The sequence below is a fragment of the Eulemur rufifrons genome, chromosome 24, assembly GCF_041146395.1.
Source record: "Eulemur rufifrons isolate Redbay chromosome 24, OSU_ERuf_1, whole genome shotgun sequence".
Taxonomy (NCBI): domain Eukaryota; kingdom Metazoa; phylum Chordata; class Mammalia; order Primates; family Lemuridae; genus Eulemur; species Eulemur rufifrons.
In genome coordinates, this window is record NC_091006.1 from 36,388,833 (window position 1) to 36,416,787 (window position 27,955).

General features: G+C 40.8%; 1 protein-coding gene across 1 annotated transcript in view; it reads right to left on the minus strand.

Annotated features, from left to right (window-relative positions):
* Positions 1 to 26,879, minus strand: part of GRXCR1 (glutaredoxin and cysteine rich domain containing 1) — a 51,504-nt gene extending 24,625 nt beyond the window's left edge. Inside the window, exons 1-2 of the mRNA XM_069458063.1 lie at positions 26,487 to 26,879; positions 4,730 to 4,972 (exon numbers count right to left, since the gene is read on the minus strand). Coding sequence (XP_069314164.1) covers positions 4,730 to 4,972; positions 26,487 to 26,870 — 627 coding nt within the window. The 5' untranslated portion in view covers positions 26,871 to 26,879. The remainder of the gene's footprint in view (positions 1 to 4,729; positions 4,973 to 26,486) is intronic.
* Between the last annotated feature and the right edge of the window lie 1,076 nt (positions 26,880 to 27,955).

Here is a 27,955-nt window from a genome sequence, read left to right on the forward strand (position 1 = left end):
TCAACCACTAAAAAAGGGCTTTACTCACTGTGGCAGACACTAACTGCCTACCCGATATCCATGATCTCCCTCTTCTATGCAATACTAAGAAAAGCCTGATTTTTTTTTTCAGTATATCAACATGCCCATCTAGAAGATCACAACTCCCATTCTGTATTGCAACTAAAAATCAACAATAAAATGCAAGTGGAAGTTGAGTTAAATTTCTGAAAAAACTGCCTTAAAAGGAGCTCGCTTAGTTGGGATGCACTCTTTTTTTTCTTTTCCTATTCCGTTTCTGCCTGGAATACAGACACGATGGCAAGAGTTTCAGCAGCTATCTTGAACCATTAGGAGACCTTGAGGATGAAAGTAGGAAGACACAGTAGCAACTCTGAAGTATTGAAAGAAAGAAAAAAAACCTTTCAGCATAGAATTCTATACCCAGCAAAAATATCTTTCAAAAATAAAAGTGAAATAAAGACTTTTTTAGAAATAAAAAAGCTGACTTTATTTGTAACAAACCAGCACGATAACAGTAGCGTATAAGAAGTTCTTCAGATAAAAGGAAAATGATGTCAGATGGGTATAAAGATCTGACTTTGTTTATGTTTATTTCTGACACCAAGAAGAAAAAGCGCACAAGAAATTAAAATTTCAGAGGATATAATACTTCCAAACTCATTCTAAAAGGTCATCATTAACCCTGATACCCAAACCAGACAAAGATATTACTAGAATAGTAAACCATATTGACAGAAAGATCAATGGTTGCCTGGAAGCCGAGATTAGAGGAAGGGACTGACTTCTGAATGGCATAAGGAATCTTTTGGAGGTCATGGAAATGCTCTGTATCTTGAATGTGTTGGTACATTTATGAGTGTACACATCTTTCAAAACTCATTGAATTATATCCTTCAAATGAGTATCATTATACCTCAATAAAGTTGATTAAATGAACAGAAACATGAAAACAGCGTATCTGATAGATACTGTGACTTGGCTTACTCAGTACCCAGTCCAGTCTCCTAGACTGTCTTCCTGTACTGAAGAGGCCAGAAAACTAAAAAGTACATTTCCCAGATTCCCTCACAGTTAAGTCTGTGGCTTCTTTAGTAAGCACACATTCACTGTGGACTTTACTTAGGAACAGAATTAAGTAGAAAGAAAGGCAGAGAACAAATGATCTTCTTTGCTCATGGGAATCACACCAAAGGCAGGGAGTTTCTAGAGCTGCTTCTTGATTATAGCAGAACCTTCCTTGGGGAACCCATTTCTGATAGTAAGTTTTATGAGTAGTCCTTAGAAATGTGTTTAGAGTCTATATTTCTAGTCTGTAAAGCAGCCATGCTCAGTGATAACTACCTTTATTCTTATGTGGAATAATACAGTACTTTAAATAGATACAGAATTATCAAACACACCTCAGTATCAGTGAGTTTGAGAGATCTGTCTTGGCCAACGGCCCTTCTATTCTTCTCTCTGTTACCTGAGACCTCACTTAGATTCATTCTACCTTTTACAGCTCCAATCCAATGTGGGTTTAGTGGATGTCCTCTGTAGGGGTTTATGATTGGTCCAGACAAGTCACTACTTCTAACTTATTTTCTACTGGAATTTCTAACATAATCTATGTCCAAACTATTTGAACATGATATTTTTTTGTAAAAAAAAAAAAAAAAAAAAGGATTTCTGATGCCAAAATAGTGGAAGAGTCCTAAGTAAGTTCCAAGCTGACTTTGCTCCCCACCCCCACCCATGGAGCAGCCAAGGGCATAAAGTGTTGATTTGTCATCTAAAGTAGTTCCTTTTCCTTGATGGCTTCATTGCTTCCATCCTTAGTTTTTAGCTTGGCTGGGGAAGAGAGTCATCGGGGAAAAAAGGCTTAGTGTCCTTGTAATTCTTCCATTCTCAGCCACTGAACTCTACTATCTTCACTTCCATGAGTTTGACTGAGTTCCTCCGGCACCACCCACCCTGGCTCGGGGGGCGGGCACTGATGTATCACAGTGAAGACGTACAAAATGTTCTCCTGTTCCCTAGCCCATCCCATCGTCTTTCCCAGTCTGCCTCCATACGCCTCTTTCTGTCTCTGTCTGCCTCTCTCTGGCTGTTTCTATCTGCTTCTCTCTTCTCTCTCCCTTCTTCCTTAAAAAAAAAGAAAAAGAAAAAGAAAAAATTGTATTGTGCAGATGATTCACACATCTTGATTTTTATCACCCATCTACATTTAAACTAAATCAATTGTTTTCACGTCACTGTTTAGAATACCCGGATGTGAAGGAAATTACCAACATCAGCTTCTTTTCTTCCCTGAAAATTATGTTTCACCACGTGTGGAATCCCAGCAGAGGGCATCCTCCCATCTCAGATGCGTGAACAGTGCAGGCGGAAGGTTCTGCAATTCAAGCAGTGTGTTCTATTTACAATCGTGCGTCGGAATTTAAGTGAAAGGGCTTTTGTAGCAGGAGGGGGATGTTGTTCTGGAGTGATTGCCATTTTGAATTATAGGTTTGGCAGTAATTTTCCTTTTATAAGAGCAAAAGAGGGGGGAAAGTCTGTTTCTGGACTCTCTCCAGGTTTGGAGCATTAGCTTCAAATGACAGAAGCAGCAAGGTGGCACCTGTGTGATACGTCCTCCCCTTGGCTACCTGGTGTGTAAATAAAAGATCCCAGAAAGAAAGCAGTTTAGAAAGAAATACGCTCCTACATCATTTGTCTGTTTCACTCTCCCTCTGAGACCCCTCAGACTGAGAGACAAATAGCAGGACACGTACTGTAGCCTGTTATGTTATCTCAGAAGTAGGAAGATAAGCAGTTTGGCTTATGGGTAGGAACATAAGAGGTCAAGAGCAGAACATCAGGTGGAGCCAACCCGGTTCCTGTATAAGCAGGCAGTCACCCTTTAAACTGTGCAGTTTCACAGAAATTGAAATTCCACAATGAGAAATGTCTTACAATGTCAGAATTTTTTCTGAGTTAAAAATGGCAAATGTCCACAACCCTGACAAGGTATGTGCTCCCTGGTGTGGTTGAGTTTATCTGATCCTCTCTTTATGGAAGTGCGTCTTAGGGCGAGAAGGTAAGAACACCAGGAGGCAACATAGCATAATTCATACATCCGTTCAGCATGTTTTGTTGAGCGCCTAATCTGTGCCAAGTCCTGTTCTGGGTGCTCAGCCTACACCAGCAAACAGTCAAAGATCCCTTTCCTTGAGGCGGTGTGCCAAGGAGCAAGGGTCTGGAGAGCTGGACAGACCTCACTTTAAGCTCTGGCCCTGCCACTTAGCCAGCTACGACACTCAGAGTAAAGGAATTAACGTTCTTTTTGGCAAAACAGCGATAACCATTGGTATTTGTTGAAAACTTGCTTTGTTCCAGGCATAGGAACTAAGCACTTATATGTATATATTATTTCATGAAATCCTCCCAATGGATAAGTTCTATCATTCCCATCTTACAAATGGGAAAACTGAGGCCCGTGGGAAATATCAGAGCAGGAGTTTGAAGCGAGGCTGTCTGACTCCAGCGCTTAACCCATGTCCCGTGCCAGAGCCGATTTCTAAGGCCGCCCTAAGGATTGGTGAGACGGCAGAGGTGAAGCTGAGAGTGCGGTACTGTTGTTATCAGTACTATTAATATTGTGTCACTGTTATCACTGCCATTGTTGAGACTTTTCTGGGACCTAAGGGTATATGTTGAAATATAACGAAGAGAAGATCAATACTTCAAATCTAAATCCTCCTGCTTCACAATGCGGTCTGTGCCCAGCTCTGCTTGACAGTAAGATCACATAACGTCACCGCTACTGGATCGTGGCTTCTCCACATTTATCTTTCCGTAAGATGACAGGCTGTGAAAACACAGATTGATTCTTGGAAACCAAACAAAAGCATCTCGTGCCCTGAATGTTTCTGACTTTTTCTGAAAGCTGAAGGTTAAGACCAGATGCTAAACCAAACCAAGATCCAAGTGCCCCTCTGCGGTTTGACAGTGTCTTTGTTCTGTGACAAGTGATCATGTGACAAGTGATCATGTAGCTGCTGCCCCGGGCAAAGCCCACTCTCTGTCCCTGTCCAAAGCCCACTCTCCAGGGCCCCCTGCCCGGGCTTCTACCCACGCGTGTTTGCAGACCACCGGGCTCAGCTGCACTAACGGCATCATTCAAAGAGAAGTGAAGGAGGCGTGTTCTGCGGCTGCACTAGGAGATCTTTCTGCTCACCGTAAGCCTCCGTTTACGTCTCACGCTGCGCCATTACCCACATCAGAAATCACTTTAAACTTGTTGGAGATAAAATCCTGGCTCCAGGCCCCATTTCTCATCAATTTCATTTCAAAACTGTCACCTCAGGTTCATTAGGTAGGAAGCTGAGCGTTTGATAATGGGGTATAAGACAATGCACAAATGTCTATCTTGTAAATACTCCATGTTTCTCACTTATACTAAAAAAAAGTAAGTTTTTATCACACGTGTCAACCTTCACAATGCAAAACTCAAGTCAACGGGAATATCTTAAAAATCTATTCCTGTTCACAAAGGCAGTTTGATGCTGATTTTATCTCACCGTACTTCTGTGGGGGTGAACATTGTCTGGGATAGAAATCAGTGCTTCCATCCCTCTGGTTTGAGCTCCAAAGCACAGCACATGTCCCAGTAAGTAGATTGCAAGTTACCTTGTCATACGGGCCCATGGGTCTCTATCAGCAATGGCTGTGTCTCACGAGAGAGGTCCCCTAGCAGAGCACTTACCCCGAGGTAATGGCCGTCGATGAACACGACAGGGAGGGAAGGGGCCTCCGACACCCGGCGACAGCGCTCGTCCAGCTCTTTGCCGTATTCGCCATTCAGGGCTATATTTTTCTCTTCGAATTTTACCCGGTGGTTTTGGAAGATCTTTCTAACCAGTTCACATCTTTCAAAGGTCGTCCGGACCACACGGAGGCAGGTGGTATAAATCACCACGCGGTCAAATTCCAGGTCTGTGGACGGCGGCTGAAGGGAAAACAGTGTCGTTATGAGTATGTTTGCTTTTACTTTCTCACGTTTTATCATCTTGAGACAATTAACAGGTCTCAGCAAGCGGCTTAGACGTTAAAGGCACACAGTGATAGTCGAATGAGCACGTTATTTGTCAATGCGAAGACATGTCTTTTTAAGTTAGAACATCTGTAATTGGGACAGGGATAAAAGTTGATATAATTTGAGTGACGTTATTTAGTTTTTTTCCTTTCTCAGTAGCACATCGAGCAATGGCATATCTTAAAATTGGTGATATTTCACAGGGGAGGCCATGGGGTAAAATAATGAATGCCTGGATTATTTTTCTTATGTTGTACAGACATTGTTCAATTGCTACATCTGTCTCTTAAAGTAAAAGAGGCCACAGAATAGTCAAGGTTGGCGTTTAACCAGCTGGAAATTCTTCCACCTATCAATGTACCACATTGTATAGTCTTTAGAGCAAGAATTTTCTGGGAAGGACAAGACCCGTATCTTGGGGTTGTTCCGAGGTTTAAGCAGCCCCACATCTGTGCAAGCGCCCTGCTGGCTGGCCGGGCTCCCGCACGCAGAGAGAGGGCTCGGCTACCGGGAATGAAAATCGAATGGCCCAGGACTGGTGCACAGAAGCCAAGGCCAACGTGGGCAGCGAGTCAAAGCCGCCACAGAAAGAAAACAGGAATCAGAGACACCGGAGCAGACGCAAGCGACACTCACAAACAAGACGAAGACTGCCCCACGGGAGAATCTTTTCCTGCATTTCCTGTGAAATCGGGAATCAGTGACTGCTCTCCTGGGAAACGCTGCTCGGTACTGGTAAAGGGCACTGAAGAGCCATATAGGCCAGGTGTGTCCTGACCTCAACAGGTAAGCTCCCCTTCTTTCTGATGGGCCAATATCTATGTGGGTCCATTGCTCATGTTTTAATTGGCTCACTTGTTTCTTTTTCCTATTGAGTTATGTGAACTCTTTATATATAGTGGATATCAACCCATTACCTGATATATGGTTCACAAATACTTTCTTCCAGCCTTTTCACTGCCTTTCATTTTGTTGATTGTTTTCTTTGCTGTGCAGAAGCATTTTAGTTTCATGTGATTCTACTTGTTTATTTTTGCTTTTGTTGCCTGTGCTTTTTAGGAAATATCTAAAACATCATTGCCAAGGGCAGTATCAAGACGGTTTTCCCCTGTGTTTTCTTCTAAGCGTTTTATCATCTTGTGTCTTCTGTTTAGGTCTTTAATCGATTTACGAAGATGGTTTTGGGGTATGGTGTAAGATAAGGGTCCATTTTGGTTCGTTTGCATATAGATACCCAGTTTTTCTAATGCCGTTTATTAAAGATGCTACCCTTTCCCCACTGTGTCTTCTTAGTGCCCTTGTTTAAACTTACTTTATCATATATGCTTGGGTTTATTTCTGGGCTCTCTTCTGTTTCATTGGGCTATGTGTCTGTTTTTCTGCTAGTACCATTCTGTTTGATTACTATTGCTTTGTAATGTAATTTGAAATTAGGAAATGTGATGCCTCCAAATTTGTTTATCATTTTTAAGATTGTTTTGACTACTCAGAGTCTTTTGTGGTTTCATATTGAATTGTAGAATTATTTTTTCTATTTCTGTAAAAAAAAAAACATTGGAATTTGGATAGAGATTGCCTTGAATCTGTATATCGCTTTGGGTAGTATGGGCATTTTAACAATAATATTTCTTCTTTTCCACAAATACAGGATAACTTTCCATTTATTTGTGTCTTCTTCAATTTATTTGATGTTTTATAGTTTTCAGTGTATAGATCTTTCTCCTCCTTGGTAAATTTATTCCTAAATATTTTATTCTTTTGGATGCTATTATCAATGGATTGTTTTCTTGATTTCTTTTTCTGATAGATTATTATTGGTGTAAAAAACACAACTGATTTTTGCTTTTTTATATGCTGCCACTTTATTGAATTCATTTATTAGCTTTACCAGTTTTTAGTGGAATGTTTAGGGTTTTCTACATATAGGATCATGTCTTCTTCAAACAGAGATAATTTAACTTCTCCCTTTCCAATTTGGATATCTTTTATTTCTTGTTCTTATCTGATTAGGATTTCCAGTACTGTGTTAAATGAAATGGTGAGAGTAGACAACCTTGCCCTGTACCAGAAACTAAAGGAAAAGCGTTCAGTTTTCCCCATTGATTATGATATTAGCTGTGGGCTTTTTACGAATGGCCTTTAATTCATTGAGGAAATTTCTGTCTATACCGTATTTTGTTGAGAGTTTTTACCATGAAACGATGTTGAACTGGATGCACATTCTACTTGGAGTAACGCTATTATAATCACATAGTCAGCTTGACAGAGACACTTGGTCTATGTCCCTTTAAAATAATTGCTATTCTCATTCAGCCATTAAAATAATTTATTTGCCAGACACAGTGATAGGATATGCACTAGGTATGCAATCGTAAGCAAATAATATAATTTCCTATCAATAGGGAGCTCACAGTTTAAAGTAATAGAAAGCCAAAAAGTTACATAAATAAATATAGAATTAAAAGGTGTTATCTCTAAGAAGGAAATGCATAAGTAATTAAGGAAGCATAAGGCAGGCGTCCCTTCTCTTCTTGTCTTAGAGATTAGGAAAGTATTTTCTGATATCTGAGCTTAGATTGGAAGGATAAGGAGTTGACAGAGAAATTAGGTAGAGAACATGGCGAAAAGTGTTACATGCAGGTACGAAGATCCTGAGATGGAGGGAAAACGTCATGTTTGAGACTTTTCAAAGGTTGTTTCTTGAAACCCAAAGAGGGAAAAATAGAAATGGTAGTAAATGATCCTAGATAGCTTTGCAAGGTTGATATCATGTTGTTTTTTTATAGCCACTTTAAAGATTTGGGCTTTTAACATTAGTGCAGCAGGAAATCTCTGAAGGCTTTTAAGGAGGATGGAACAGGTTGCAGTGAATCAGGTTTATGTTTCCAAAAGATGAATGAAGAACGGCCAGTCCACATAGTTGTTCAAGATGTGCACTGCACAAATCTAGGCCATGCCCTTAGTAGCATAGTCAAAATGAATGTTTCCCCCAAACTTGTATAGTCCACACTGAGCAATCATACTCAGTCTCATTACCAATTCCCTTGGGCTACGGACTGAGATTGAATGAGGGCCTAATTTAGGGTAGGAAGTATATTTATGTATTAGAAAACACTATTCAGTAAAATGCTCTTTAAAAAAATCTTATGGCCAGGCACGGTAGCCAGTAGCTCACGCTGTAATCCTGGCATTCTCAGAGTCCAAGGCAGAAAGATCGCTTGACCCCAGGAGTCTGAGACCAGCCTGAGCAACATGACGAAACGCTGACTGTAAAAAAAAAAAAAAAAAAAAAAAAAAAAAATTTAAAAGTCTAATTGTATAATTTTTGGTATGATTTAGAAGTAGGTTTTCCTAGAGGTAGTGATAGCTGATAGGTTGATTTCTCAAGGTCTTTTCCAGTTTTATAATATGAATTTTAAATGATATTGTCTTTGGCAAAAAAAAAAAAAGAAAATCCTCTTCTACGATTTGCTTCATTTTCTTTCCCTCAATAGATCTGTCAAAGCATCTGGCCAGAAATCTAAAAATAGCTTCTCACTGGTTTGCTGTCCCTCTTCCCCCTGCGTGAGGGTTACCATGGGAATAGGGGACGAGGAGGGAAGTGCTCAAGACTGCGCTGAAAGCCGCTGGGGTCTGCAGCCCGCTGGCCCCGAGAGCTGACCTGGATGGTAATAAGGGCCAGGCCATGTCTTCCTCCCTGGTGGTTAAAAAGATGAATCTTAGGGGTTCCAGAAGCCTTACAACAACCTGCAGCACACACAGATGCGCTGGAAAGGCATGGAAATTGCCACACTGAGAGTAAGGGGTTGACAAACAGCCAATCTAGGTCCTCACACCTGCTCATCTGGAGACAGGTGTGAAGCCCACCCCCACTGGCACTGCCCCTGGAATCCCACCATCCCCCACAGAGGATCCTTGTGGAGCAGGCTCAGCTCAGGAGGGAGAAAGTCCAGCAGGTTATTTCCAGCTGAGCCTTTGCAGACCCAGCCTGGCGCTGGGTCTAAAGCCATCGCGGGGGAGTCTCCGTGGAGCTGCAGATACATGGCGTTTTCACTGGCAGCTTTTCCAGCCCTTCGTTTGGGATTAATTACTCTGCAGGAGCTGTCTGCCCAGCACGATGGAAGCGATATTCATTCATCACCTCTGAGTGTGAGATTAATGAGAGCCACAAGCTCATTGGAATGAAACACTAAGATCTTGTTTGTGCTATCAATACGGAGGAAATGGGATAACATTTTTCTCTTCCATGTATTTCTACTTTCAACAATAAAATCAGGGCCGGGCGCGGTGGCTCACGCCTGTAATCCTAGCACTCTGGGAGGCCGAGGTGGGCGGATCGTTTGAGCTCAGGAGTTCGAGACCAGCCTGAGCAAGAGCGAGACCCCATCTCTACTAAAAATAGAAATAAATTATATGGACAGCTAAAATATATATATAGAAAAAATTAGCCGGGCATGGTGGCGCATGCCTGTAGTCCCAGCTACTCGGGAGGCTGAGACAGGAGGATCGCTTGAGCTCAGGAGTTTGAGGTTGCTGTGAGCTAGGCTGACGCCACGGCACTCACTCTAGCCTGGGCAACAGAGTGAGACTCTGTCTCAAAAAAAAAAAAAAAAAAAAAAAAAAAGAATAAAAAGAAAAAAAAAAAAAAAAAAAAACAATAAAATCAGATTAGATGTTCATAAATGCCAAGGATTCCATATATATATATGTTAATATATGTGTAAATATATATATACATAGCGCATTGGCCAATGTATGGGGAAGCCATCAGTAACCTCTGAAGGCAATAACTAAAAGCAAATTATAGAAGCCATCCTCATCCTCATACCAGTCTTCTTTTTAAGAGGGCAGTTCTTACTTCTTTCTTCCTCTCAAATTGCCTTCTGTGACCCTAAGGCAACTATTAGCGTAAAACATTGTAGAAAGGGGGAGCATACATTTCTGTATCAAACTTTTCATCAGCATGTACATTAATTCACTGAAGATCTCCACTTAAATTTTAATTATCCTAGAAACAGAGAAAGGCCTGGATAAGGAAAACACAGAAAGACTTGGGGTCTCATGGGTTTGATCAGCTCTAGGACCATGGCTTTCTGAGTCTGAATCGCTCTATACATCCCTTCAAATAAACATAAGATCAACAAGGAGGAAAAATAAAACCACATACATCCCATGCCTTCCACATTACTAGGAAACAGAAGAGTTTCAAATTAACTAAACTGGAGAAATAAATGCCAAATTACAACCAAGATCCCTCCACCACTATCATTAGCTTTGTCCACTGAGAAGACCTACAGAAAGCACCAGCTGCAATGTGAAAAACTATCCCCCAGGTTTTGGTTTCCTAACACCATTCCTCACCGAAAGGTGCCAAGGGGAAATAGCGGACTCCCAGGCTGAGCATGAAAGGGACCAGGTGAGCCTGTGACACCTTGTGCTCAAAGGTAAGGAAGTGGTATGTCAAAAAGACACCAGAGTCAGTTTTAAGAGGCTCCTACTGGCCAAAACTGGAGTATTTGGACCATTGAAATTAATACGGACAGTGATAGATTATGACCCAGTAATTAAGAATACACAAGTCTACATATTAAGAATCAATACACAGACAAACTCATAAACAAAGTGGAACTGAAGCATCTTCTTTGCAGAAAATTGCTGACAAATAGCTTTGGGAAAAAATCATTACCTTGAGAACATTATTCTAAAAATTGATTTAGGCAAAAATAATAAATAGATACTTAAACTTGGGTTCAGAAGGTTGATGAGGAACAGGAATATTTACACAGCCTCAAAGCATCTCCCAACAAGTTATTTATTCATTACAATGGGGAAAAAATGCACCATAGAGAAATTAGACACACCATAATAAAGTGATCAAAACTAATGTGATTAATGGATATCGTGTGCCTTCAGACATGACAGCCCCAGAATAATGTACCCTCACTTACATTATATCCCAGCCAGAAATGTATAACCTGAATCTAATCATGAGGAAACATCAGAGAAATCCAAATTAAAAGGTATTCTATAAAATAATTGGCCTGTAATCTTCACAATGGCAATGGTATGAAAGATGACAAAAGGCACCATTTTCTCAAAAAAATGACAAATATTCATTTGCTTTACATTTGAATCATGACCTTATTTTTTAGCCTGTACAATTTTTCCTTGTGTTTATATTAATAATTTACTTTCTCTTCATTAATGTGCCTGAATATCTCAGGTGGTCTGCTTTGTACCCAAAGACTTCCTCTGTGCTACCATTTAGCCTGTTAATTCCATCTGGACCAGATGCTCTCTGGGTCTGAGCAATCAGTCCGGGTTGGATTAACAGACTAACAGTAGTAAAAGGGAAATCTTTCATCATGATAGCTTCCTTTGCTGCTCCCCTGGGTTGGATCCAGTGTTTCTTGAATTCCAAATCTGAACTCCTGGTTTATAACTATCTGTTTTGCAAATGGATATGTTTGAGTAATTTTTTTTTTTTTCCTAAATGATGTGAGAAAGGAAAACTCTTTTGAATCTTCTCACAAATGGAATTTTTGTTGTTGTGGTTCTATACTTGAAAGGGAACTAGGCTAAGACTCATAATCTCATGACAAGTACAAGAAAATAAACTCATTGGCTGCCTAGAAACACAGCGCATGTGAGATGCATCAGGATACAAGCAGGATCTTGCAAATAGGACCTCAGTCAAGCTACTCCCTTAGTTTGTAACTGGATCTAAGAATTACCTAGTATCACCACAGAACAAATATCTAGTATCGCCGCTTCTTAAGATGTGGTTCCAAACTGCGTGGGGACACTAGAAACTGCTAAACAGGGAGGGGAAAAAAGAAAAAAAGAGAAAAACATTCTTCCATTCAAGACAACCCTGCACACCCACATTCCAAATGTGTGAAGAAAATGAACTATAGCAAAAACAGTCGGCACAGGTGAAATGAAAACGCTAGCACAGTCTGAAGAAGACTTTGTATCAGACACCTCTCACATCCCACCTTCAAGTTTCCATGGCCACACACCTCTTGCCGCCCATTCTCTGCTGGTGACCAGCTCTGCCTGGGCTCTAACCAGCTTTAAGCAGGTGCAAGTTACCAAGGGTTACCACAAGCCGACCCCACACCTGTTATTAATACCTAGGAAATGGACGTAGGTCCACCAGATTGAGACTACAGGTTTGCGTTTCTGAGCATGACTAACGATTTCCAGTTTTGGCTCAATAAAGTGATGAGATCCCTATTTCATCTCTCTAGTATCAGCAGTTTCCTACTATCCCAATAATGCTTAGACGATAACAAGGGCAAAGTGTTGAAAATGTTTCCATCACTGCACAAACACTGCTATATAATGGTGTATTCACTGTTCAAACTATTGACTTAATGAACAGAACTCCAAACCTGGCATATGAAAATAGTTCAGGGCTGTCATTTGAATATGAAGTAAAAGATTTCCTGCACACATGAGCTGTATCAATTTGTTTGCAGGGAGCTTTGACTTCCTCCTATGTTTGTTTTATTTCCATAAAGGATTCAGGTTCACACACTGCCTTGAACATTTCAAAATACATTAAAAGCAAATCACGATGTGCCAATATGTAAAATGAGACAAGGATTCTACCAGATTATTTTTAGATCCTTTTCAGCACTGAGTCTTTATGAGTCTATGGAAACAAACATGATTTTGAATAAACATGCAAAGGTTTCTTCCAACCTACAAACTGTTCTCTTCAATGCATTTTACACATTTATGCCAGAGAATCCCCAATGACTCTTGTTTGAATACCCTTTTCTAAAAGATATTTTTATCCAAATAAAACACTTTTGAGCATGAAAGGAGCTCTAATAATTATCAAGACAATCAATAAACCACAATTATCCAGGGAAAACCGAGACATACATCCACCCTATCTGTTTGCTTTTGTTACTGGCTATTTGGATCACTAAGAATTTAAAATAGAATCACTAAGAATCTAAAATAAAAAGAATCTAAAATAGCTTTCCAATTTTATCTCCCATCATTTCTGCACATAAACCCTCTACTAATGCCTTCACCAGTTTCCGAACATATTTTATATTTCTTCTAAAAGACTAACTTTCCCATATTTTTAATATAAGTTATATATAATAGAGTGTTAAATGCCAGTCACAGTTCTAATCTATATACATGTATTAATTTAATCTTCAAAATAACCACATGAATTAGATATAATTACTAATACCAATTTATAGATGAAATAACTAAAATTTGCCCAAGATTTCACAGCTAATATGTGGTATGTGACCTAGGAATTTGAAACTAGGAGTTTTTTCCCCACAGTCCCTGCTGTAAATAACTACTCACACCGTCTAATTCAAATCCTTTCAGCTGCTTAGAAACCGCCTTGCCCCTCTATATCCAGAAAATCTCAGAATCCCGATAGCATAGAAAATGTATTTTCTGCTAGTTATTTCCCTATTTACCCATGCTACCTTGTAATATTTCATATCTCAGTGTATTTTTCCTCTTTCATTATTCAACATTTTTGGGTTTGTGTCTTATCTTTCAAATTCTTGAGAACAAGAGTCATACGTTCATTCGTATTGATTTATTGCTTGATTTTCTTACAGTTTCATTGTAATCATTGCTTTGTTGATTATATGCATCAGAGACATATTTAGATACCTAGTAGATTTCTTTCAAAATATATCCATGCTTCAATTACTTTGGAATGGCCTCAAATTAGATTGGATTTTCTTTTGTTTTGGTAATATACCAGCTTAACCATACACTGCAGCATCAGAATGTGTTCCTTCATTTAGCCCACAAGCCTTTATGGAACATTTATGATGTAGCCAAGTACTACGCTCGGCATTCAGGATATGGAAACAAAAAAATATAGTCCCTCGTAGACATGGGGGAAGGCCGGTAGCAAACAGACTTCTGTGTCAGAGCGGCACTGTGTTGTAATAGGGCCTGTGGTGGAACTATAGCACAGGTGTTAGAAGAGCTATAGAGGTACTTAACACTACCTGGGGGGAACCTTGGAAGCTTCCAGCAAAGAGCTTAGTCTAAAAGAGTAAATAAACTAAGAGGAGAAAGTGGAGACATTATAAGCACAGAGCTCAGCATGGACCAGCGAAACACGAGGCCATGTGAAACGGAAAGCAGGTTAGGAGACCTGCACGGGGTGCACAGGCTGGACGGGACAGCGTGTCCAGGGGGGACTGGAGGGGTCACAATAGAAAGTCAGAGAGAGACTGATTTGCCCCAACCATCAGGCTGCCTCTGTTTCTCCACCCCACCCCTCCAGGCCTCACGCTGGACTCTAGCCACCTTCAATGCATTTCCTGTTGGTTACGTCACTCTGCCCAAGGGGAACTTGCAGAGAGCAGGTGTCTCTGTGCTGTTTCCTCTCTGCCCTGGGCCTTGTCTCGCTCCTGCGGGGCCTGGCCGAAGCCCACTCAGCTTACAGGTGTGGGGAGCCCAGGAGTGTGGGAGGAGACAGATCTCTGGGGTCACCTTATGAAAAATGGGGGAAAGTCCATAACTACATCCCCCCGTTATTGCTGGCTGTTGTGGATTCTGACCGTCATTCTAGACATTCCCCAGAAGGCCCAGCAGCGTCCAGGATCAAAGCCCATGGTCCGTGGCAGTGATCAATGCCCCTTAGTATTGGCTCTGCCTCCTTCCCGCGTCCCAATTCTGTCCTCCGCCCTCCCGCCCTGTGCGCAAGTCCTGTCTCACGCTTGGCTTTTGACGGGAGCTCAGGCTGATACATCCAGCTAGGAAGTGATTTTCCATGGAAACGCCTCCGAGAACTACGGGTTTGTTTTCAGCAGGGGAGTAACATGCTCAAAGTTACGATCAGATGAGGAATGGATTAGCCGAGAGCCAGACCGAAGGCAGGAACAGGGAGCGGGAAGAGTTTCTCCATCTCTACTGCAACACACACATAAAATTACTAACCAAACCCAGGAGGTAAATGGATTTTTAAATGAGAAAATGACAATAATGACCCTAAAAACTGCCTAACCAGATGGCAGTTTCTGATTGCATTTTAGAAAAAGGAAACTGTGCAGGGAGTAGCTCTGGCTCTGGGATAAATGAAATTTGGCTTTGGTTTGTGTTTTGTTTTGTTGTGTTGCGGGTCTTTTGTTTGTTTTGCTCCTCACCTTTTCTTGTTTTGACATTCTCTTCAGAAAGTTTTTAGCAGCTGGTAAACTAACTTCAGGGGGAGGGAGTCCTAATTTGTGGCGTTTGCTGACTTCTGTGGCATAAAACTGCCACCATGGCCAATTTCTAACTGCCAAGGGTCTAACAACCGACTTGCAGAATTTCTACCTGTCGAACAATCCTCTGTGCAGTGCAGCACTGCCACAGCCCGCAGGGACGGTCCCCGGCTGTTCACAACTCCTGGCCACCAACGTTCTCCTCAATGTGCTGTGTCAGTGAGACGCTGGTATCCTAAATTGCAGTCCCTTCTCTGCTCAACAGCATCCCTGCTTGTCCCCAGAGTATGTGAGTTCATGACAAGAGCATGCAGTGGACGCTGTGCTGGGCGTCCCGGCCTCCCCTTCCCCAGGCTGCTGCACCTTGCCCAGCTGGCGTGAGCGTGGCTCCCGGCTGTTCCCAGCCACCCCTTCCCCCAGGCAGAGAATCGCTCCCTCAGAGGAATGGGAGCCATTTTATCCCGCAGATTGGAGGGCAAAGGACAGCCAATAACTGACACTCCACAGGACCTCGGCCTGGGCCTGTAGGATCAATAACGTCATGTTAGTAAGACCTGATGAGCAAGAAATACCAAGGCCTGGATGCTTTGATAAGGCAGATGTATGTTCTCCAGAGCATGGAAGATAAATGCCAAATGAACTGAACAAAGATGCAAGAACTTGCAAATCCTGGTGAATTATTTAGGAGCCTGGGGGTCTAGGGTATGCTGGAACCACCCTTCAAGAGGACAGGACAAGTTATTGTATTTTGCACCTTCTGCTTCTAAGGAAGAAGGACAGTGCTTAGTTTCCCTGTTCAGGTTTTAGACTCTATGTATCAACAGGCACAGAAGGGTGCTGGTTTCGAGTTATACCGACCAAAAGAAGGACTTTGCAGCCCTGAAGCTCGATTCATAAAGCCCAGCCGACCCCTTGGTACTAGAGTTACCTGTGGTGGAGGAGGTACCAGGTGGAGTCTCTGGCCAACTTCAATAGGAAAGTCGCAGCGTGGATCCCTGGGGCTCTGGATGGAGACCGTGCCACATGCAGGAGACAGCGACACAGTGTGTGAACAGCAGCTTCACCAGGTTCTGGGCCCTGGGAGAAACTGAGCGTCTACCCCACCAGGCCATCAGAACTACCCGGCAGTCCCCACAATACGTACACTGTCACACCCACAAGGTCACAAGGCCAGGCAGGTATAGCAGCCATTCAGTGTAAAATAAAAGTGGTTTATCTAAGATCAGGCTCGAGCAGGCTCAGGGTCTCACCTAAGCTACACAAACAGAAAGGAACATAGCCTTGCCAGGTATCGCTACCCAGACCCGCCATGTGGCAGAGCTGTAGAGAAGCATCCGGAAGGTATAGCTGATGCATCATCTTGGAGATGATGACCCTCTGGGGGAAGGAGGCATCATTCTTCAGGATGCTGCTTATACCTGCAACCAGTGGTCATTACACGGGGCCATCTTGCCAATAGCTAGAATTCATGGATCCAGGAACCAATGGGAAGATGCACGAACAGTCCCATTCGCCATCACCGCCGGCCACCCACTCGCAGAGTTGTGCTCTACACAATCTCTCCGCCTTGCTGGTCATTGTCAGTCAAAACCCTTGATCCCAGAAGGGAGTTCTTCTTCCATGTAACATGTAAGAATTCCATTCAAATTAAAGCTATCGTTGACATCTGGTCACTCTGGGCTCATCGTGGCAGTAACCTAGATGGCCTACAGATGAGTCACCGTGCTGGCAAGGGTAACTACGCTGCCCGCCATGAGTAAGTAGAACTGCCGCTATGTGTACAGGGCCAGGAGAAGTATGTTCTGTACTCACAGGGGTTTAAATGTAAACAGTCAATGATGGCAACCACTGCCTGATAAGGGCAGAGTGACCAGAGCTCAGACTGTACAGGGACAAAGAATATGAGTCACACGACCACATAAGCCACCTTATTGAGCAGAAGTGCTAGCTAAGAGGAGGGTGTCTAAAATGGACAGTATGGGAGGGTGGAAAATAACTATTGACTGTCACTTTGAGGCCAACCACAGAGTGGGAGCTGTGATCTACCCCACTGACTCCCCCGCTGGCTGTGGCCAGGCTGGGCCTGGATGCATGAACTTAACAACTCAGATACATCTGAGCAATGCGAGGGGTGGGCTGTAGCGGAAGCTCCCAGACCCCAACCCACGAAGCTCTCCCCGCCGTCTCTAGATCCACCAACTTCAGACCACAGCCCATCCGACTCTTCTCTCCTTCGTAAGATGACCTTCTTAGTGTCCACCGGTTTGCAACTCTGACTCTTCCCCTATTCCCTGTCCACGGACCTGTGACAGCACCATGCCCGGAGCCTTCTCTGCTAACGACAACTATCTCGTGCAAATCAACACCTCGGCTTCCACTTCTCCACCCTCTCCGTGGACTATTCAAGCTTCTTCAGAGTTTTCCGTGAAGATCTTCAATTCCATACCATTGATTACACAAAAAGTACAAAAGAGGAGCAACTTAATTCTTTCACAATCAACTTTGTTATTTAGAAATTAATAAAATAAGGAATACTATTATTTACTTTATTCACTGTGGGAGTGGGCTGCACAAAATATACACCTATTTCTTCTCTCCTGATGAAATGTTCTAAGGCATAATTTGTCAGCAATTAGATGAGAATGCATTACTAGAAAAATAAAATAGAGCAAAGAGATCTCAAATCTTAGTTCAGTGTACTTGTGCAATATATAAAATGCCATTAATCAAAAATTTCTGCATGACATTTTATTTTGTTTATGACTTTGCAGATCCCTTCCAGGAGATAGTGATTGGGGGGTTGATATATTTATAGAGTGTGTCAGTTTATAGACCATTAAATGTTTAGATTGTTTTCATACAAAATTTAAAATATTGGCTTTCAGAGAAAATATCAGAAACTCTACCAGCATGAGCAAGCCACCAAAAGAGAGTTTGTCTTGCCCTGCTGTTATATTGCTTTTTTAAAGTTTGGAAACATCAGGTGCTAATTCCCTAATTATATGGTCACCATGGGCCATAGGAGTTCATTAAGCAGTTTCAAGTCATCTTGTGGAATCTGTGGGTTTGCTCAGCATGTTATTCTAAAGTTAGAGTCCAGACAGATTCGTAGGCTTAAGCTCAGCCAATTAAAACCAAGTTTCCAAAAATGAAAATGTCATGATGATACAAGGGTTCTGATAAATAGGGAAGAATGAGAGAAATTCCAATTTAGTTATTCATTGAAATGAAGAGAGAAAGTTTTAATAAGATTAACAGAACTTGGATAAGTCAGTGCTCATGGTCAGAGTCACCGTTATTGACTCGTGAAGACTTGTTGGAGCAAGATAAGCGTCATTAATTATCCAGATTAGCCTTCAGTTCTTGGTCCTTGAGACAGAACTGAATTAGAGAGAAGCAAGATAAAGCTAAAGAGAGAGCTCCAATAAAATGATGTCTAATAAGAGAAAGACTAAGAGGAGAAAAATATAAGCTTTGAAGCAATGAAGAATGGGTAGCAGAGGCTGCTGGGCCAACAAGAAAACACACAGAGAATCCTCCGGAGATGGGAAACAAGGTCAAATTTGTAGCTGGATTCTTCCAGAAATTGCTTTGCACAACCATTCACAACACACTACTGACTATACTATGAAGGCAGGAATTGGATTTTATTCTTCATATTGTCTAATATAGTTTTTGCTCCATGGTAGATGTATAATAAATGGTTACTAATGAATGATTGAAGGAATATTGAGGATTACCCACAAGAGAAAGAGAGGAATAGAGAAAGCTAACAACACTCACCATGCAAATTCTAGTCCCATCCAATATGGGAAATCTCCAAACCCAAAAGAGATGGAAAAGAGGAAAATAACCACTATTTCAGAAAATATCACTTAACTCATCATTAACTCAAAGAAAGAACATTTTTTTTTTGCATGAATGTTCATCACGGCTTTATTTATAATTATCAAAATCAGTAAGCAACCCATATATCCCCAAAAAAGCTAACAGAGAAACAAATTGTATATATTCATACAATGATATACTACTCAGCAATAAAAAGAAATGAACTATCAGTATATGCAACTTGAATGCATCTCAAAATAAGTGTGCTGAGATTTTAAAAAGCCAGATTAAAAAATATATATTCACTGTATATCTATTGAGATAAAATTCTAGAAATGTAAACTAGTCTACAAGTGACAGCAAGTAGATCAGTGGTCACCTGGGGATGAGGAGGAAGGCAGCGATGAATGGGTGGAAGGAATTAGAAAGGGAAAACATAACCTTTAGAAGGATGGATTTGTCCATTTTTCTCAATCATAACAATGGTTTTATAGGTACATACATATACCATAACTTGCCAAATTGCATACTTTCATTATATTCAGCTTATTATATGTCAGTTCTATCCCCATAAAGTTGTGCTTTGCACGTAGAAGGCATATTTGGGGCCCTGTAGTGTGCCCTGTAGTGTGAGCAGCTACGCATGATTTTATTTTGTTAACTTAATTTTTTTTATTTTTAATTATTATGGGTACATAACAGTTGTATATATTTATGGGGTAACTGTGATGTTTTGATATTGGCATACAACGTGTAATAAACAAATCAAGGTATTTAGGGTATCCATCACCTCAAGCATTTATCATTTTTGTGTCAGGAATATTCCACTCTTTTAGTTGTTTTAAAGTATATCATAACATAGAGTTGATTACAGTCATTTTGGTGTGCTATCAAATACTCTTCATTCTAATGATCTAACTATATTTTGGAACCCATTAATCTTCCCCATATTATCCCCCCACTCCCTGCTACCCTTGCCAGCCTCTGCAACCCGTCATTCTACTCTCTGTCTAGATAAGATCAATTGTTTTAATTTTTAGTTCCCACATACACATGAGTACCTGTGAGATTTGTCTTTCTGTGCTTGGCTCATTTCACTGAACATGATGTTCTCCAGTTCCACCCATGTTGTAGCAAATGCCAGGATTTCACTCTTTTTTGTGGCTATATAATATTCCATTGTGTATATATACAATTTCTTTACCCATTCATCCACTGATGGACACTTAGGTTGATTCCAAATCTTGGCTATTGTGAACAGTGTTGCAATAAATGCAGGAGCGCAGATATTTTTCCATATACTGATTTCCTTTCTTTTAGAAAAATATCTAACAGTAGGGTGACTGGGTCATATGGCAGTTCTATTTATAACATTTTGAGGAACCTCCATACTGTACTCCATTCGTGGTTTCGCTAATTTACATTCCCACCGCGGTGTATGAGGGTTTCCTCTCCTCCACATCCTTGCCAGCATGTTTGAAGAATATTTTTGCAGATATAATATTCTATGGTTAAGTTTTTTTTTCCTTTAGCTCTTTGAACATGCCATGCCACCCTCTCCTGGTCTCCACTGAGAAGTCTGCTGCTGGGCATAGTGGAGCTCCTCTAGATGTTGTTTCTCCTTTCTCTTGCTGCTCTAAGGATCCTTTCTTTATCCATGACCTTTGGGACTTTGATTATTAAATGTCTTGAATTAATCTTATTTATGTTAAATGCACTTGATAGTCTGTGACCTTCTTGTACCTGAATATCGATATCTTTCTCTAGGTTTGGAAAGTTCTTTGTTGTTATTTCTTTGAATTAACTTCCTGCCCCGATTTCTCTCTCTACCTACTCCTTAAGGAGAATAACTCTTAGACTTGCCCTTTTGAGGCTGTTTTCCAACTCTTGTAGGCGTGCTTCATTTTTTTTAATTCTTTTTTCTTTTTTCTCTTCGGACTGTGTATTTTCATACAGCCTACCTTCAAGCTCACTTATCCTGTATTCTGCTTGATGGATTCTGCAGTTGAGATTCTCTGTTGCATCTTTCAGCTTGTCAATTGAATTTTTCAGCTCCAGAATATCTACTTGGTTGTTTTTTATTATTTCTATCTCTTTGTTAAATTTCTCTGATAGGCTTCTGAATTCTTTCACTGTGTTGTACTGAAGTTCACTGAGCTTCTTCAGCACAGCTATTTTGAATTTTCTGTCTGAAAGTTCACATATCTTCATCACTCCCGGGCTGGTCGCTGGCGTCTTATTTAGTTCATTTGGTGAGGTCATTTTTTCCTGGATGTTGAAAGAACATTTATTGAGATCCTACTCAGTATGTCTGCCTAATGCTGTGACCTACAATGTCAAAGGGATGGTATGTGGGAGGTGGTCACAGGACTCTAAATTCCATCAGTCTATAATTTTTAATCAGACATAAATAGGATATCAGTAATACCAGCTTATCGTTCGTGCTTTTTCTTCCCTGCCTTTTTGATAACAAGTCACCTACTTTCTTAGTGTAGTTTCTTGCATCATTTGAAATTGTATCAAAAATCTTAGAGCTTCTTTACCTACTTTTTGAGAGCTAAAAAGGCAATTATTTCCATTAACAGATGCTTGTTTTAATAGAACACTACATAAGAATCTCTCTGGATAAATGACATTTTAAATCCTACAACTTAATGTTTCCTATACAGAGAAGGAGTTCAAATTATAATCAATTGATCAATAATGATACTACCTCATGGGGTTGCCCAGGAATAAATATGTCAATGCACATAAATAATGTGACCAGTGCCTGGCATTCAGTGAGTCTTAATGTTAACTCTTATCGTTGCTGCTTTCCAAAGTGGTCCAGATAAACCACTGGGAGCCACCAAGAGTATTGCCTTGGTTTTGTTGAAGTATTATTCTATCATCAGAGTTAGATTCAGTGAACTAGAGATGGGCAACACATGCTGCCGGAGGCTTCTGTGAATACCATCCACCTCGAGTTAGTGAACGGTGCTCAGTCCTCCTTCAGGGAACCAAGTTCTCCCCTTCCAGTGCCAGCCTCGCAGTCTCATCACAAGTTAATCAATTGTGTTATGGAAATGATATAAATCTTTAAAAATACAATTTAAAGCTACATAAAGGTGATTTAACCCTGAAGAAATACCTTTCCTAGATGAAGATCAGTCAATACATGATACTTTTCAAAACTTGCTAACCCAATGTTGAAATTTCAAAAGACCAGATTATATCATAACATGATATATTTGGCTTTATCTATATTCCTATTTGTCATGTGACATTCAAAAGGTAAAGTTGAAAATTTTTGCATATAGTATTATACTTTTAAAAATTAAAAAAGCCAAAACGGCAAAAGGCAGAGTTCTTTTGTTACTCCGTTGGGGCCACTTGATCTCTCTAATACTTAGTTATCTAAAAACAAGCCTTATAATAATTTTCTGGCTTATCTTAGAAAATTTTGGTCACAATTAAGTAAAATACTGTGTGTGAAAGCCTTATGCAAATGCAAATTGTTCCACATATTATTATGTTTGTCTTGATCTATTAGAATGCTTATAAATACAATCACAGTAATCAGAAATATACATGCACATACATGAAAACGTTTATATGTTTGAGTTCTTAGGAGCCACCAAATTATAAGTTGTAATTATTTTTCTTCTTCGTGCCTATATTTCTCTAATATAGTAATTTTAAATTTGCAGAATAGAGGGAATTAAAATAGTGGAAATTACAGGAGAATATTCTAACAAAGTATACTCACACAGTTTGAGGATAAGGTTAAGAAATGAGTACTGTCTGAAATTTAGTCCCATAAGAATTAGCAAAAATAAATGGTCTTAATTATTCTGTATCGTTGATACACCCTGCGAGATTTTGGAAATATATTGCTGCTAAGAACAAGGTATATCTCAAATCCAATCAGGCTAACTGGGGAATGAGAGGCATGAGCTATACAGCAGTTTTGTAATTTGTTTACCATGCCGCAACAGCTACTAATTTTAATAAGAAAAGCAAATAAAATTTTTTCTGTACTAAGGAGTCAAATCATTTATCTAGATAAAGATATCCTGAGAGCAGAATTTCTTAAAGAGTATTAAAACAGAACACCTACATCAGAGTGTACTGGTAAGATTTCTGTGCCTGTTCCCAAATCAACTGATATATTAGGATATCAATAAGAAACATGGCTGTCAGGATAACCTTTATTCATCGTTGGCTTAGCAAAGATCTTCCAGGTGAACTAACCCGATCAAAAGAACAAATCACAGATCAATGCATACCTTCTTCATATCCCTCATTAAATATGGAAGAGATAAGAAACACTAAGGAATATTTTTATTTACTCTAGGGAACTGGTGAATTTCCCTTTTACACTCCAGGGCAATGATTCTCAAACTTTAGTGTATGTAGGAAGAGCCTAAAGAACTTCTAATAAATTCCAGGCCACAGCCACAGCTAGACTCTGAGTTTTCATGTTTCCAAATTGACCTCTCTTGAGCACTGTATTGTTGTCTCTGGGAGAGATACAAAAGTCGGCCACCTGGAGCTGAGGAGCCATGAGCTAGACCAGCGGGAGATCTTGGGGTGCTTCATCAGGGAATCGCCCTTTACGAGCCCCATCTGAGCAGCAGGAAACCTTTTTCTCTTTGCTTCGTGCTTCATCATCACCTTTAACAACCCTTGATTAATATTGAACATCCTCAGTTACCCTAGATTCTATCGGGCAAATTAATTGACAAATGAAATGGAAATCCATTCTGATATCCCTTTCATAGACAACTTTCTAAGTAAGTGCTGCTAAGAAGGAAACATGTTTCAAAGCCAATCATTTCAATGACTAGTCTTTGTGCAGCTGAAATTCTTTCAAGGCATATGCCAATGTTTTATGAGACAAGAATAACGGAAAGGGGAACGAATAGAGAGGAAGCAAGTGATTTACAGGGTCTTTCAAAGATTTTATTTATATTTAGGGTTTCCTCTCTAATTTCAGGTTGAGTGTTTTCAAATTTTAAAACTTAAAACAAGAAGACAAACCTCACTGTTTCCTCAGTCACAGTTCCTTGCTTCAATAAGATTGGCTGTGCATTGGGACCTTAATCAAATAGCCAAGATACGACTGTTCACTTTTTCCTCCCTGAGGGAAATTGCTAAATTACAGTTACCTCCAGTCAAGTTTGCTGCTTTCTTTGCAAGGGATATGGAAAGTATGTAGAGATCCAAGGAAAGAGTTATATCTGGTAGTGGGTGTAGGAGTCATTGAATGGTAACTTCTGCTTTTAGCACCTGGGGCTTCTCTGCTACTGCTCTGTAGGATGCCTCTGGAAACCTATTTGGTCATCCTAAGACATCTGCTAAGACGTCCATTACCCCATATGACATGTACATCCCTTAAAAAGCACTGAGCATCCAAATCATAATGTTTGGTAGGTTTTACTGCACAATTCCAGGGAGTGTCATTCACACAGGGACGTGAATGTAGCTCCTTGGAAGGATACACTGGCAGCCCTGATCCAAGTGGATTAACTCCTTTAACTTAGGTTTTGTCCTGGAGAGATCAGAGAATATTCACATGATGATGATGATGATGGTGAAGCTAAACTGGAGATGATGGCCAAAATTTGTGAATACCTACAATGTGCTGAGTACTCTATCCACATTATAATTTCCTTGCCAGAAGGGGGAAAAAAAAAAACAATAAATATCAAAGACCTTGAGGGGCCTCTGCTGATAACCATTATTGGGGGCCAATGGAATGGGGTTAAATTATTAGAGACAGTTTCATCGGATTTTTTATCAAAAAAAGGGACTATGATATTATGCATAGAAAGACTATGCAAGTAAAAATTGTAACCTAATCTAGTGTTAACATTTTGATCTTCGAATTTCCTCTATTTCTCATTTGTGGATTTATAGCCCTGTCAGAGTAAACACATAAGGAGAAGAATAGTTTTTTTCTCTTGTAAGTTTTGAAGATTTAAGATATCTACCCATAAACAATAGTTTTGGGGGGACATTTGAATAAACAAACACAAATCAAAGTACTAAAACTGGTACAGCAATTTTGTAAACAACCCTCCAAATCATATAGCAATTTGAATGATGACAAGTTAATTGTAACGAATGCAAGTATTTTTAAACTCCATGGTTACAAAGAATCCTTGACAATAATTTCTGCATTTGGTGAAACTCAGTGGCCACTAAGATTATCTTCACCTAATAATCACATCTCTAGAAATTTAGATAATGTGGTCTCCAACCTAATAGAACATAGGCATCAGTTTTTTATTTTTGGTCCCCATCTCCACCGTTAATCTGTAAAATTCTTCATGGGTAAGGTCTATGTATGAAAAGAGCCTTTGCTTCCCACTGATTTTATCCTTTAACTAAAACTAACTTGTTAATTTGTTTTTTTTAAAAAAAATCCTCATAATGGGATATTTTAAAATACTTCCTTTTAAATAAAAAATATTCAAATATCTTTGTTGAAATCCTGCCTCTTCATCACTCTCACATTCTTATATAATGTAGAGACATTAAATAATTCATCACAAGAGATCATTTTATTTAAATATTGAGAATAACATAAAATGGAATTATCTAATACAATGAAAAATATTGGTTGGCTACTTTAATGATAGTGACTATGAATTCTATTCCTGCAATAATGGTGTCTATTTTTAACAACAAAGAAAAAACATTTTGCGAATGCTTCCAGGCAAAACCTTGTGCTAACATTAGATCATTATCAGAGGTCCCGGGACCTGAATAATTCCTATGTTACTCTGCAGAACCCAATCACATTTTAAGGGATAATTATTTACTATAAGATCTGGGTCTCGGTCTGTACATTTACAGAGGAATAACGTTTTCAAGTGTCACTCTGAGTTCTAACGGGGAAATTAATAGAGACATTAGGGTTCAGATGAAACCGGCAGTCTCCCCGGGAATGGAGGGAGTCAGAATCAGTGTTTATATCTTTGTAACATTCCAGTTCAATCCAACCTTGCTGAATGCAAACACTCAACCTTCCCTGGCATAAATATATATACACAAGTGATGATAGAGGCTGCACTGCTGTTTTGAGAATGATAAACTGGAAATTAACTTCTAAGTTTCACTCCAATGCTCTGAACACCAGGGCCTGCCTTTCTCTTGGCAAAGAAGTAGATACATTGTTTTGCTCATCACACTCTGGGAGAAAAGAGCACCTGCGTGTCAGAACTTTTGCTTTGAGAGGTCAGTCTGGTTTCCTAGGCATAGTGACCCTCTTTTAGCTCATGGCTGCCGAGACAGCGTCTTACCTAGACCGGAGAGTCTCAAGCAGTACGCAGGATGAACTGCAGAACCGGAGAGCCCGCCCGGGGTCGGCAGCAAAGCCCGGGGAGGGCCGTGCAAAGACTCACCTGCAACACTGTGGTCAGGTTGTTAAACAGAGCTTGGCCGGCGCTCACTTTGTACTTGACGCCTCTGACGGTGCCGTTTTTGCTTAAGATGTTGACCCTTCTCCTCCCAAAAACTTTCTCACTGGCAGCCCTGGCTAAGGCTAGCAGCTTGTCCTGGTCATTCTCGTGCCCGTCGCCTTCCCACCCCAGGTGGCCGTTCTGCGGGCCGTCGGAGTCGCTGAGTCCATCCACCCCGCAGGTGCTGGCACACTCGGAATCCAGGGAGCCCGGCGGCTGGCCGTCCTCGTACACCTCCTTCAGAACCCGCCCGCTGTGGGACGAGGCCACCCGAAACCGCACTCGCCGCGGCCTGTCACTTTCTGGCTTCATCTCTCTCTTTAGCATGGTCACTGCCACCCAGGTGAGCGGGTCACAGCATCCTGGATCTGCTGCGACTGCCCCGGTCCGCTGTCCCCGTAGCAGTGTCAGAGCCGACGCTGAGGACAGCAGCGCTGCTGGGAAACCACATCCAGAGGAAAGAAGATTCCCAAGGACCCAGCAGCGCCTCTCTGCCATCAATAATGCATGTGTGTGCGCGCTATGGTTACCTTTAAACTAAAACCTGCAAAATGATCTTGGCCTTTAAATATTAAAGGGCCATGGAGGGCTCGAACAGCACAAGTGCAAGAAAGTGGCACGCAACAGCACAGACAGCAAGCGTGGGGCAAGAAAGTAAAAGGCAGACTTTGAAGCCACCAGTGAGTGTTGAAAAGGATCCGGGCAGCGGACACATCTGTGTGGTCAGAGGTAAAATGTGGAATCAAGAGCGTCCACAGGAGCCGTCAAAGTCTCAGTGCTGATTTCTTCTTTCGCTCTCACCTGACGGTCTTTCAAAGGGCAGCGAACATGCCACATGCCTGCGTAGAGCTGTCAACATTAGCTGTCAGCACATCATTGATCAGACTTCGTCTACATTGTATAAGACGCATTGAAACTTTCATCTTCGTGTTTAAGTAGTTTTGCTAAAGAATAGCTTTTTAACAGACTCTGAAAAGAGAGAGTTTTCACTTTGTTGCTTTCCCTTTCTGCTTGTGAAACGTTGTTCACTTTGACACAGTGAAGGCTTTGGAAGGCAAACATATGGCACAGAGAGCAAAGAATGGAAAATCCTCCAGGCCAGCCAGATCTCCACAGTCATCCAGATGATCAGCACTGATAAATATCACCCATTCTTTGCTCTCTGTGCCATATGTTTTCCTATCACCCACGCGCAGAGAAGGGTCCTCCTGGTGCTGTGCTCGGGGTATTTTCTGTCACTTTGCATGTATGATATTTTACATAATATTTTTAAATGATACTAGTTAAGAGTCATCTCTCTTTCAAGGACAAACTGAAAGTCCAATAACTTGAACACTAGCCTGCCCCATCTGCTGGCCAGAAACTATATGTCCTAAGGTATAGTATGTCCTTGATAATTATAACTCACACAC